Consider the following 14001-nt stretch of genomic DNA (forward strand, 5'->3'; position numbering starts at 1 on the left):
ACTGACTCAAGGAAAATGACTTTACATATAAGTAACGTGGCCACCTCAACTTTGCTGTGGAATCAGGTAAAAGCTAAGTCCATGCTCAAATAAAGAGATGAATGGGTCATAGAAATAAATAAATAAATAAATAGACAGATAGATAGAAATGAATGCAGAAACACTAAATACATGTCAGGAGTCTAGCTGTGAGTGGGGGCAGGGCAAGACACAAGAGGAAGGTAACCAAATATCCCTGGTCCTATGCCCTCGCAGAATCAATAAAAACAGAACCAATAAACTTGACAAATGATACACTGAATTGTGCCATAAGGAGATAGTCACCCAAAGACAAATGTAGGAAAAGAAAAAAATAAGCACTAGATACACCACCTTTCTATCTGGCTGGGGAAGTGTCAGATATCCTATGATGGAGGTCCAGATTAGCTCTGCTGCTTCATACCACATCCCTGGAAAAAGAGGGGAGACGGGACAAACTGCCAGTATCTGTGTATTGTGAAAGAAAATACACTGGGGAGGGTATGTGCTATGATGAGTGCTGTGAATTCTGTAAGACTGATGAATCATAGACCTGTACCCCTGAAACAAATAATACATCATATGTTAATAATAATAAAAAAAAAGAAAATACCTTTGAAAATTAATACAGAAAGAAGACTCATTGGCTCCTGTTAGGAAAACTTGAGATTGAATTATATTGATAGCAATCAGCAGATAACAATCTGCTGGAAAAACAGCAATCTATATTTCCAGTTAGTTTAATACAGATAATTCTTCCCTTTCACAGAGAAACAGTAAAAATTAGAAATTATATATATATATAATATATATAATTTTTACTGTTGATTTTATGTATATAAAATCAATTCCATTATTTATAAGAAAACTAATTACCATTCTATGTTAAAAATTTTCAAACACTTGGGGTGCCTGGGTGGCTCAGTCATTAACTGTCTGCCTTCAGCTCAGGTCATGATCCCAGGGTCCTGGATTGAGCCCCGCATTGGGCTTCCGGCTCAGCAAGAAGCCTGTTTCTTCCTCTCCCACTCCCCCACTTGTGTTGCCTCTTTTGCTGTGTCTCTCTCTGTCAAATAAATAAAATCTTTAAAAAATTTATTTTTTTCAAACACTTTAGTTTGCAAATTTATTTGAGCACCTGAAGCTCCTTCTTATTCTTCCTTTTTGTTGTTTTTTTAAAGTCTTCTGCATTTAGGTGAGGTAAGGGCTTTGGGATAGGCTAAGAAGCCCACAGGGCCCCCAGGGGCTCCTTACTCCCTCCTAGCAAATCTCCTTCCCTCCTCTCTTCAGCCTATAGCAGAGCTTCTGCCTTGTGCCCCTCCCTCCTCAGACCCCTCCTTTAGACCACACCCCCAACCCCCCCCCTCCCCCCCGCCGTGTTCTGGTTGCTCTGTCTGTGGGGACCGTCCTAGAAGCCCTCTCCTGGACTATTGTCAGAGCGCTCAGGCTTGCTGGGCTCTAAACAGCAGGGGCACGACCATGCATTTTAAAGCACAGTTAGCATTCTATAAATTTTGTTTAACAAGCTCAGGAATGCCCTTGGAGGAATGAATGGGTAAGGTGTCAGGGTGGTGTGGAATAAGGTGTCACTCTAGCACACGGAGGCCCGTAGAACTGAAAATCAGGGGCCAGAAGTAACACGGAGAACCGTAGGGCTCACATCACATTATACAACTACGTATTTCTTGAACAAAACTCAACAGAAAATATTTTGTTCTATTAATGTTCATAACACTCCTGGGATCTTAAATGTCATTTTCTTCTCAATAAGGAAACTCAGCAAAGTGGGGATTAGCAATGGTAACCAGATACATGAAGAAAATTCCACAGTAAACTCTCTCAGCCAGCCTTTGTAAATGAGCCCCAAGAGGTGCGAATGTTTGATGACCGACCGACCGTACCTAGCTTTTGCAGAATTTGCCCTCTGATCTGTATGCAGACTGACTGCACCAGGACCTTGTCGCTTTCATTTCTGTACAGCCAGGTACCTACGACAAAAGAAAGGGAAAAAATAAAAATAAATAAATAAACTTAAATTTATTTATTATTTTTATTTATTTATTATATTTATTTAACTTATTAAATAAACAAATATATTTATATTTTAAATAGATGATAGATAGATAGATAGATAGATAGATAGATAGATAGTTAGTTTTAGTTTTGAATTATCAAGGAAATAGCCTGGTGAAATGGAAGTATTTTCACAGAAGCCGTCATGAGCACATGTGATCTAGATTCGAGAGATGATCTTTTCTCTGCATTTAGGGAAAGGTCCCAAGTCCTGGCTGTAAGCTATAAGGCTTCACAGAAATGAACTCCTATCTGGTCTCCAACTCTCCCAACTGACTATGTTCTGCCACACTGACTTCGTTTGTGTGCCTTATTATGGGGGCTGTCTCTTGCTGTTACCTCTGCCTGGGGTCTGCTTCCCTCTGGTTCCTGGGGAGGCCAGGTCCTCCTTCCAGTCCACCCAAAATTGGTTTGGAGGTCGAGACTGATGGCTGCACATGCACTCCGAGAAGGTATGAAAAGGTTTTGTATTCATATAAGGAGCCTTTCTGAGGAGAGCAGGCAGGCACCCAAGCTGGTCCATTTGACGTGAGTAAAGAGGGGTGAGTGGCTTTGGTTTTTATTGTGATTAGGGTGTGTGGGGCTGGGGTAAAATCTCCCACAAACTACGCTTGGTTTACTGATGAGTTGGTTTAAAACAAACCAAAAAACAACACCCCCACATGCCAGCCTGCCCAGTTGTGGGACAACAGGGTTGGGGGTAGGCTGGGGCCTGAAAACTGTCAGTGGTCAAACACCAAAAATAGAGTCAAATTCATTATTATACCCTCCTTGGTTCTGTGTCACATCACCTTCTCTGTTTTCTCCCCAGCTTTTAATCCCAGTGTGTGTGTGTGTGTGTGTGTGTGTGTGTGTGTGTGTGTGTATGTGTGTGGTGTGGAAGATGGTAAGTATGCATACCATAGGTTAGTGATGGTGGCCACAAAATGAGGGGTGTATGGCCAATATCTGTATACCAAAGTGCCTCCCCACTGGAAATGTCTCTAAGTTTCAAGGAGCTTGGGAACCTTGGATCCAGGCACACTGGGATTAAAAGTCTACTGGAAGTTTTGTTCAACTTAGTGGGAAACTTGTTGGATTTAATGCCCAGAAATTCAGGCAAGATATCTGAAGGTTTAAATGATTTGTTACCCAACTTCCAGGTAGTTCTGGAGATGTCTAGTGTACAGTAACTATGAGGTCATTCAGTTCCTTTTAAACTAGAACTCCGGTAGGACCGCAGGTGAGAGTCGTTGTAAGATAGGAAAGCATCTTACCCGTCGCTCCGTTGTTGCTTATTAGACTGCTCAGGATATATTCTGCTTTTAGAAGTTTCCCTGAAAAAGAAGCAACCAAATGCTACACAATTAGTTCTGAACACATGCCTTCAATACTACTAGTAGTTTATGCTTTAAGATGAACACATTGTAACAGGGAACATAACCTGTCTTGGAAACATTCTGTTTTAACATACTAAGTCAGGAGTGACGGGATGGCTGTTTAGTTAAGTGATGGACTCTTGATTTCGGCTCAGGTCATGATCTCAGGGTTGTGAGATGGAGCCCAGCATTAGTCTCCCTGTTTAGCAGGGAGTCTGCTGTAGGTTCTCCCTCTCCCTCTCCCTCTGCCCCTCCCCGCCCCTCTCTAGAATAAATAAATAAATATTTTTTAAAAATAAAAATAAAATTTAAAATCAATAACTACATCATACGCTAAAGTGAACAGAAAGGGTGAGATTTCCAGGAACTGGTCAAGTGGGAAGTTGTACAGTATCTGAAATGGCAATTAGATTTACACACATTCATACACATATACACTCATTCATATAGAATAAGGTTTGGGAAGTAAAGGCAAACCCTTGTAAAATGTTATGTCTTCTTTTTGTGAATGACTTTGAAAGAAAGGAAAGAAAAGAAAGAACGAATGAAGGAGAGCAAGAGGAGAAACAAAGAAATGAGGGAAGGAAAGAAAAAGCACATTCTGAAATCATGACTTATTGTCTGATTAAAATTTATTCATACCGATGTGTTTAGAAAGAGAGCAATAACATAAAATACTTGTGTAAATGAATTAAAAAAAAAATTTCTTCGTCTCCTCCTCCTTCTTTTTAATTTACTTGGCAGGGAGAGATACAGCTAGAAAGGGAACGCAAGCTGGGGGAGTGAGAGAGGGAGCAGCAGGCTACCCGCCGAGCAGGGAGCCAGATGCAGGGCTTGATCCCAGAACCCTGGGATCATGACCTGAGCTGAAGGCAGACGCTTAATGACTGAGCCACCAGGCATCCAGGTATCTTTCTTCTTAAAAGTTATATTTTCTAATTAGGGTTTTTAAAAAGATTTATTTATTTACCTGAGAGAGAGAGAGTGCACATGAGCAGGGGAAGGCAGAGAAGAAGAGGGAGAATCTTTAGCCGACTCCCCACTGAGTGGGGAGCCCTCACCTGGGGCTTGATTCCAGGACCCTGAGATTACAACCTGAGTGGAAATCAAGACTCGGTTGCTTAACGAACTAAGTCACCCAGGTGCCCCTCTAATTAGGTTTTGCTGATAGCTAAGGGTGGGTATTTTTAAAATATATTAATTCATTATCACCAAACTTGCTGAATGTCTTAATTCTAATAATCTGTGTATTTCTTGAAGTTTTCTATGTCAGCAATCGTACTTTCTAAAAATCCTGATAACTGTGTTTACTCATTTCTAATCTTTGTAGCTCTTATTTCTTTTCCTTTTTGCATTGCATCGGGAGGACTTCTTGGTCAGTATCAAATAGAAGTGATAACAAGATATATTTTTTTCTTTACTTGATTTTAAAAGGAACATTTCTAGTTTTTCATCAGTAGTTTTGCCAAGGTTTTCGATTGCTTCCTTTTACTAGGTTAAGAAGTCTCCTCTTGTGCAGCTACCAACTGATGGCCGTTCAGCTCCAAATTCACCCTTCATTGCCTGCTTTGCAGTAATGGGAATGGACCTTGTAAATAGTTCTCCTTTGTCAGCTTTTTCATTAGAGGGTGTGGAGAGATACCACAAGGGGAGGCTGCTTCTCTTTCTGATTTTAGTGTGCAGTTCTTGCTGGGCTCCCGCAGTGCGTGTTGCTTCTCCAGTGCCTGCCCTGCACTGCGTTCCTGGCTTCTCCTGTGCCTGTGTCCTCCAACACAGGTGGCCTCCCCAGCGCTTGGCTCCTCAGTCTGTGGAGGTCAACAGTGCCCAGCAGCCAGCAGCTGCCTGCAGCATCCTCTCAGGTGACTTCACAGTGGAGTGGGGCCAGGGAAGGACCTCACCTTGAATGTTCCCTCCTGGCATTCCTTGAAGGCAGCCGTGTGGTGAGTTCCAGAGTGCCTCTCTGTGGGTGGCTTCCCCCAGCACCCAAGAAGGTGGATTTCTGGGGAGTTCTGCTGGCATGGAACCTCCTTGACTTCTCTGCCGTCCTGTGAGCCATGGCTGTGCCTTCTCCAAGTTCTGGATCATAGTCCCGGTGTGCCTGGCTGTGGGGTTGGGAACTTTTCCTTATTCTCTCTCTCAGTACAAGGGTTAGTGGCTGCTCCTTATAACTGCTTATCCTGTATTCTTCAGAGTTCTCTTTACCACTTAATAGTAATCACTCATCAATCCCCTGACATAGCTAATTACTCTTTATATTAAACTCTCCTTGTTGAAATTACTGTGTTGTTTCTGTCTCCTGAGTAGAACCTACCAAGAACATCTCTAACTCTAGTTTATAGAACAAGATGAAAATTTTGTAAAACACTTCTTACATCAATTTCAGTGAACACATAGTTTTCTTGTTTATTCAGTCCAAGAGGTGAGCTGAATGAATCAGTTATTACATTATTATTGTTGTTGTTGTTATTGTTATTATTATTTAGTAAGCTCTACCCACAAAGGGGCTTGAATGCATGACTGCGAGATCGAGAGTCACTTGTTTGCTCTACCAACTGAGCTAGCCAAGTACCCTTGAATGAATCAACTTTTAAATAATCAACCTTCCTTATACATCTGGAATAAGCCTTCTTTGCCTGTACTGTATTATTAACTTAATACAATGTTGGTCAATTTGATAATATTACAAGATTTTTTGCATCTGATAAATTATGTAAGTGATATTACTATAAAATTTCCTTTTATTTTTATCTTAATTAGTTTGCATTTGCATTTACCAATTCTTTATTTATCATTGCTTTTTGAATCTCCTCTTCCATCCTTATGGATTCAACTTTTTCTTTAACAAAATACATTCAATAATGTGTGTGTGTGTGTGTGAGAGAGAGAGAGAGAGAGAGAAAGGGAGAAACTGGGAGAAAAATGTCTTGAGAATAATAAATATTTTTAGTCTTTGTCTGAAATGTCTAATTCGTCCTTACTTTTGAATGATGACTTTGCTGAGTATAAAATTCTAGGTTGAAAGCATTTCCTCTCAAAAAAAAATTTTTTTTTTTGTAGATTCCACTGCTTTCTGGACTCTGTTGTTCCTGATAAAATACTTTATGTGAGTCTAAATATAGTTCACATATACATAATCTGTCTTTTCTCTCTGTTTCCTTTAAGATTTTCTCATTGTTTGATTTTCTGTAGTTTCACCACTCTATGTCTAGGTGATTTTTTAAAAAAAAAAGTTTGCTCAAGATTGGGTCCACCTCTTCAATGCAAAGACATGTTTTTCTCCAATTTCAATCAGTCCTCTCAGAAGTCCTATTACACTTATGTGCTTTTTTCATTCTTTTCTCCAATTTTTAAGATTCCTCTTTCATATTTTCATCCACCTATCTCTATATGCTTAATTCTCAGTATTTTCCTTAAATATAATTTCCAACGCCATCACTCTCTCTCCTTCTGTTAGATCTGCTGCAGGAATGCATTTCAGGATGGTCAGTTAGGGGGTTAGAATACCTGAGAAACTGGCCCAGAATTATCTTTATTGGAAGGCTGTTACCACTCATCTGTAATAGGTGGGCACATATTTAGAATTTTTGAATAGCCCCTTTAAAAAATTATTTATTTATTTTTAAAGATTTTATTTATTTACTTGAGAGAGAGAGAGAGTGAGCCCACACATGAGAGAGCACAATTGGGGGGTGGGGCAGAGGGAGAGGGAGAAGCAGGCTCCCTGCTCACATGGGACTTGATCCCAGGACCCCAGAATGATGAATTAAGCTGAAAGTAGACACTTAATCAACTGAGCCACCCAGATGCCTCCCCTTTTTTCTTTCTTTCTTTCTTTCTTTCTTTCTTTCTTTCTTTCTTTCTTTCTTTCTTTCTTTCTTTCTTTCCTTCCTTTCCTTTCCTTTCCTTTCCTTTCCTTTCCTTTTCTTTTTTCTTTCTCTCTCTCTCTTTCTTTCTTTTTTTTCTTTCAAGATTTTATTTATTTATTCATTTGAGAGAGAAAGAACATGAGTGGGGGCAGGGGCAGAGGGAGAAGGACAAGCAGACTCTGCACTGAGTGGAGCCACCCAGACCGCCCTGGAGAGTCCTTTGCTAGTCGAGCAAGATCTGGAAAACAGCAGCATCAGTGTTGTGTGGGAGCTGGTTAGAAATGTCGAATCTGAGGCTCTGCCACATACCTACTGAATTAGGATCTGCACATTTTTAAAAAAAGATTTATTTATTTTAGAGAGACTGAGAGAGAGAGCGCACATGTGCATGAGGTGGGGGGGCGCAGGGCAGAGGAAGAGAGAGAGAGAATCCTCAAGCAGACTCCCTGAGGAGTGTGAAGCCCGATGTAGGGTTCCATCCTGGGACCCTGAGATCATGATGGCTCAGGTCCTACGTACAACTACTGAGCCACCCAGGTGCACTGGGTCTACATTTTTAACAAGATCTTCCAGGGGTTGTTGAAGTTTGGGAAACACTGCTATAATGAGACTTTTTTTTTTAGGTTTTATTTATTTAAATATTCTCTATACCCAGTGTGGGGCTTGAACTCACACCCCCCAGATTAAGAGCCATCTGACCGAGCTAGCTATTTGTGACTTTTCATCACTGGTCTGAGATGAGATTAAGTGAAAAATGGAGAGTGAGCATTTAGTCATTTTTATATCTTTTGCCAAAGTAATTTTATGACTCTTCAATCTAATAATAAGTGCTTTGGACTTAACAGTTGTATGTATTTTTGTTTTTATTTTAATGATCTATTTTATTGTATTCACCTCAGCTTAAGGAGTTTGTTTGGCAGCTGGCATCTGCATTGGCACTTGAAATTCGAGAAGCTTAGCCACCAACTAGGAGAGCCGCTGGATGTTTGGCTCTCTCCAGCCTTCCTCATGTGGTTATATTCTTGTGGCCTGCAGATACAAAAGAGGAACTGAGAAGCTGTGCTTGCTTTTAAGCAATTCCCTAGTAATTGCTAAACTTTCTGACAACCACACTGCTTTTTAATTTCAATTGCTATTTTTTAAAATGTCTTTTTTTTTTTAAAGATTTATTTATTTATTTTAGAGAGTATGCACGTGTGATTGAGGGGAGGGGCAGAGGGAGAGAAAGAATCTCAAGCAGACTCGGCACTGAGCGTGGAGCCCGACTAGGGGTTCAATCTCATGGCCCTAAGATCATGACCTGAGCGGAAACCAAGAGTCAGCCACTTCACTGACTGAGTCGCCGGTATCTTTGAATTTCTGAAAAGTCTCTTTAGTTCTTTTTCAAAGGGTGAATTCATTTTCTTTTCCTGTTCCATTCCATTCTTCAAACATACTGTTTTTTAAGCTGTATGAGTCTTTCAGGTTGTTCTATTTTTATGTTTTGTTTTGGAGGGCCATTTTTCCTATTTGTTGTACATACTGTTCTTCTCTCACATGTTTAATTTCCTTTTGTTGCTTGTATGGTTTAACCAAGGGCATCTTCAGCAAGGATTATTCTCCTGTGGGATTCCTAAGCCCTTGGAGTGTGGATGTTTCTCTGGAACATAGTTCTGTACTTGATATTCTGCTGGGTCCCAAAAATGTCAGTGCTGAACTAGTTTTTTGGTAATTATTTGGAGGGATTCCCTCCCTTGTGGATAGAGTAAATTCAGACTCCTCACACACATCTGACATAGTCTTGGGGTTTTTTGTTTATTTGGGGAGGTTTTTTTTTTTTTTTGGCCTCTACCTCAGAGCTTGGATAGAGAGCAAGCTTCCTTGCCACTTCTCTGGGTGAGCTGGTGGACCTGGTCAGTCACCTCTCAGAGCTGTGCAAACCTTTAAGAATTCCTGCTTTGTCACTCCTCATGTAGTCCCGTGGACCTGTCTCTTGCCCCTACATGGGGTTTAAAATGACAATCCCTTCCCTTTGGACCATATCCAAGTGTAAACGCTTTTGCCCACAGTGTCATGAGCAGCAGAATACTGTTTTAACTTTGAACCCTTTCTACATTTCCAGCACTTAAAAAAAAATTCACAATATCTGTGTAATAGGAGATTAGAATGCTTGCTTAATCTTCCATGTGAAAGAACTAAAAATTTGAACCTTTATCTCTAATTATGGCTTAAAAAGATTATTCTCCTTGCTGGGCAGGCCCCGGATGTCCTCAGTTGTGTATGAAATCCATGTTGAATGCCCCAACCTTAGGCGTGTGTTTTGGGTAGATACCAGGAAGGGCTGAGTCAAAGGGGTAACAGTGCGACTGTGCTGTCCCCTCATATTACCTTCATTCCTCTTCCTTATTTCTTATAATATCATATCATCCTCTCATTTCTCTATCCCAGGAGTCCCAAATGCTGAGAATGGAGACCTCTTCTCCTGTTACTTTCTTTATCAGGACACCACCGCTGCTCTAAGCCCTCGTCTTTCTCTTACTGTATGGGGAAGCCTAAGAGTTGTTTGGGAGGGGGTGAGTGGCACAGTCAGTTGAGCATCTGATTTGATTTCGGCTCAGGTCGTGATCTCAGGGTTGTGAGATCGAGCCCTGCATTAAGCTCCGAGCTCAGCGTGGAGTCTGCTTGAGTTTTTCTCTCCCCTTAACTCCCACTGTTGAACTCTCTCTCTCTCTTTTTTTTTAAAAGATTTTATTTATTTGACAGACAGAGATCACAAGTAAGCAGAGAGGCAGGCAGAGAGAGAGGAGGAAGCAGGCTCCCTGCTGAGCAGAGAGCCCGATGTGGGGCTCCATCCCAGGACGCTGGGATCATGACTCAAGCCGAAGGCAGAGGCTTTAACCCACTGAGCCACCCAGGCGCCCCCATCTCTCTCTCTCTAAAGTAAATTAGAAAAATGAAAGAGTTGTTTGGGGGAGAAGTTCACAAAAATCACTTAACTCTAAGGCTGTGTTCGTTTTCTTGTGGCTCTTTTGGTAGTATCTTTGAGGAAAAGACCACCCAACCACTGGGGACCAAGATTTCGGATTTTATCTTAAGACATAGGCTACGTAGTAGCAGAGAAGCATACAGTTCATGAGGATATCTAGGCTTGTTATCACAGTTACAAGCATGAGAGAAACAACACAACAAACAAGTGAAAAGATCAGTTTGGCTGTGCAAAGCAAAGCTATCAACACACCCACTTACCGCTTGACCTCAATTTCCATGTCACACTATAGCAAATCCATATATCATAAAATAGGCCACATCAACTCTATTCCAAGTTCTAACTGAAGAGAACGAATGCTAGAACTCTGCCTGTGCATGAATGGCCTCCATCATTCTGTTCTCCCTACAGAGCACCCTGCACATACATCATGACCATCTGATGCCATCCAAAAGAAGATGAGTTGTTAGGTTTCCCTCATACCCCAAACAGTACAAACTCCAAACACTGTAAAATGTCCCAAATCAGGGATATCAGAAGGAAGAAAGTTTTCCCAAGTTCAACTCTGTCCCTGCAGTTACTCTAGAAAAGTAATAAACACGGACACAATTTATGCACAGCTGCAAGAACTTGAAAGTAAATGAAGTTGGGCTTTTGAAAAGTAAACCTTCACAAGCCCATTTCCCTCATGCCCTTTTATCTCTGTCCCTCTCTGCATCCAACAATTGTTCCATTTAGTATAGTCAGTACAGTTCCTTTTCAAAGGAAATGGAGTAAAGATATTTTAACCCCTTGAAGGCCAGACTTATAAAATCAATTTTAAAAAATAAGCCAGTCCTGTTTCTGGGAAGGGCAGATTTGCCTTCTACTTTTGTCCTGTATTCTTTCACTCTTAGAAATGAGGATGGCAGGCTACACATTTCTCAACCTCATGGTTATCAGTAATTTAAATAATTCAAAAATTCTATAGAAGTAAACTTCACTGTAATACATAGCAGGCCCTTTCTCCCTCCAACCCCCCTCTACAGTACTTCCTAAGTTAGAATGTCAGCCTCATTTTTCATTTCATTCAAAGTGACAGAAGGAAAAAAAAAAAGATACTTTAGGGCCTAATCAGGTACTGTACCGGTGTCCCCAGTGATGGAAAAAACCCTCGGATTACTTCGGTGGGTTTGTCAGCTCTATTGTCAGCATAGTCAAGTGGCTGGAGACAGGAGAACTAAGAGAAAATAGTCGAATTTTAATCTGCTTTTTAAAGGCTCTTGGTCAGAAGTATAGCAATTCAGATACCCCTGTTTGAAAGCAGCAGGACAGATTTGTTAGAAGACAAAAGCTCCAATTAGTATTTTCCACACCCTTTCACAATTTTCTCTACCGCTTTTGGCTCTGAAACCCTTTATGCCAGGCCTTTGTGCCGGCAGGAGGCGGGTGGAAGGGTACCTCGGAGGGCCGGGGGCGGGGAGAGCCCGCGGCTTGCAGAGCCGGCCCGCCCGCCCGGTGCCCGCCGGCCTCCCGCCGAAGTCAAGGAGCCCCGGAGGGAAGGCGAGCCCCGGCCGGCCAGCCCCGGGGCGCCGGGCTGGGGGGGCTGCAGGAGGGGAGCCTACCTGAGTTGACCGAGAGTCGGGCCTGGCGAATGACCACCTGCGGGGCAATGGGAGTTGCCGGCCGCAGCTTGTGGAGCCCCTTGGCGACCTGCAGGAGTTCGCCCGAGACGTCGAGCCCGTACAGGAAGCGGTCGCTTAAGAACACGATGGCAGCGGCGGTGGCACAGTCGCGGGCGAGGATGGAGGCTTTCAGGGACGCCTGCGGGAACATCCCGGGACGTAAAGAACCACACCGAGGCCGCGCCCCGCACGAGAAGGCCGCCCTGGGACCAAGCTTAGTCTTCTAGGTTTTTGTTTTTCTTTTCTTCTCCTTCCTTTCCTTTTCCTTTCTCCTTGCTTGCTTGCTTCCTTCCTTCCTTTTCTTTCCTCCTTCCTTCCTTTTCCTTCCTTCTTCTTTCCTTTCTCTCCCTCTTTCTTCCTTCCTTCCTTCCTTTCTTTCTTTTTCTTTCTTTCAGTCAAAACAAGAACAACAAAACCTAGAACTAGGGGAAGAAACCTACTTTATTGGGCGGCTGAACGGAAAGAAAAAAAAATAAATAAGGAAAATCCAAGTCAATTGTGAGATAAAACCTTTCTTCCATTTTGTTTTCCCCACTACATTTCTAAAACTCTACAAGTGATAAATGCATATTTCCTGTCATTAGAAAATTCAAACAACATAAGGTAAAAATGAAAAGTGCCCCTTAGTTTCCTGACTCTTTACCTGATGTTTTCCCTTCCTCCTCCCCAATCTCATTCTCATTCTTCCTCATCATGATTTCAGGGCGATCCTTCTAGAAACTTCTACCCTCTTGTGTATATTTAGACATTAATTGGTTCCTTGTCTTGCCTTGCTCTCTCCCCCTTTCCCTCTTTTTCTCTCTCATAAATGAGATTACACTAGACCTATTGTCATGTTGGTTGCTTCTTTCAGTCATCTTAGCATCTAGAAGAACGTTATGCATCAGTTCATAACACTCTGCTTCACTTACTGCCTACATTTTAATTAAGAAGAAATATAGAATTTTAGGAAATATTTTAAATTTATCTTGTATTTAGTTAATGAATAAAACAGGAAAAAGTAGAAAACAGGCATGGAATGAAATTGTAACATAGAGTGAGAAGTAGAGATAAGCAAGGCAGACTTGAATGGGAAAACATCATCTTTTGATCTCCAAGGTATTATACTCAAGATGTTCAAAGTCATGGAACCAATGGCACAAATGAACTTCCCACTCGGTAGTACTTTCTCCATTTGCTAAAGTAAATCAAGCAGTGCTTTCTGAGCATATTGGTTCACATGGGAAGCCCAAGAAAGCATTGCTCATTTTCCTAGCACAATGTTACTACACAAAGCACTGCTTTCTTCACTACGTAATCCTAAGTACTAACAATTATTGAGTAAAACTAGATGTGGGGCATGGTGCTAAGTGCTTTACATGTGCTAATTCACTCACTCTTTACAACGATCCTAAGAGGCAGATTCTATTAATACCCCCATTTTACAGATGAGAAACCTGAGACTCATAGAGATTAAGTAACATGGCCACCATCACATGATCCGTGACTAAGAGGGGAGATTTGAACACAGGAAGTCTAGGTCCAAATCCCACATGTTGAAGTCCCATGTTGTACCGACTTTATTTTAGGAAAACGGGAATTGGATATCAATTATCTGACACTTGCAGTAATGCCAGTAAATTCCAAATACGTAATCAGTCTTGTTACAGTTGCTGGTCTGAGCATTATTTACTTTAATGAATTGAAACTAAAAGATGATGTATTCAAATTGGTAGAGAGTAACCTCTGCTTTTCAAAATCTGCCTGGAACTGTTCTTTTGGGTTTTAATTTGATACTTGTGTATCTCTGAGTAAAACTGGCCTAAACTTTTATATTTGGCCCATTCTAGAGTTCTGTTGATGGTGCTGATAACAGGATTTGAGTTTTGGTATACTTGTGCGCTGTCTATAGCACTGTCGGTAGAACATAACATATATTTATAGGTTTTCATCCATCAGGCAATGCCTACCAATAACCACCACAATAACCCCTCTATTTTCACACTGATGCTTTCTTAACTCGTTAAGGCTTTTAAGCTATCACTGTGTTTATTAAGTCTAGAAAGTGATCATTTGCA

General features: G+C 41.4%; 1 protein-coding gene across 7 annotated transcripts in view; it reads right to left on the reverse strand.

Moving 5' to 3' along the window:
* ALPK1 (alpha kinase 1) overlaps positions 1-14001 on the reverse strand; it is a 112088-nt gene that overhangs the window by 16439 nt on the left and 81648 nt on the right. For 5 of the 7 annotated variants that reach the window (XM_032859618.1, XM_032859639.1, XM_032859609.1 and 2 more), the window contains 4 exons: positions 11885-12083; positions 3348-3407; positions 1920-2006; positions 373-449 (listed from right to left, as the gene is read on the reverse strand). In XM_032859618.1, the coding sequence (XP_032715509.1) occupies positions 373-449; positions 1920-2006; positions 3348-3407; positions 11885-12083 (423 nt within the window). Of the gene's footprint in view, positions 1-372; positions 450-1919; positions 2007-3347; positions 3408-11406; positions 11478-11884; positions 12084-14001 lie in introns of those variants that run through there. The other 2 variants (XM_032859660.1, XM_032859670.1) reach the window with 2 other exon arrangements.

This window comes from Lontra canadensis, unplaced genomic scaffold (genome assembly GCF_010015895.1).
Source record: "Lontra canadensis isolate GAN:19392208 unplaced genomic scaffold, GSC_riverotter_1.0 scaffold1, whole genome shotgun sequence".
NCBI lineage: Eukaryota > Metazoa > Chordata > Mammalia > Carnivora > Mustelidae > Lontra > Lontra canadensis.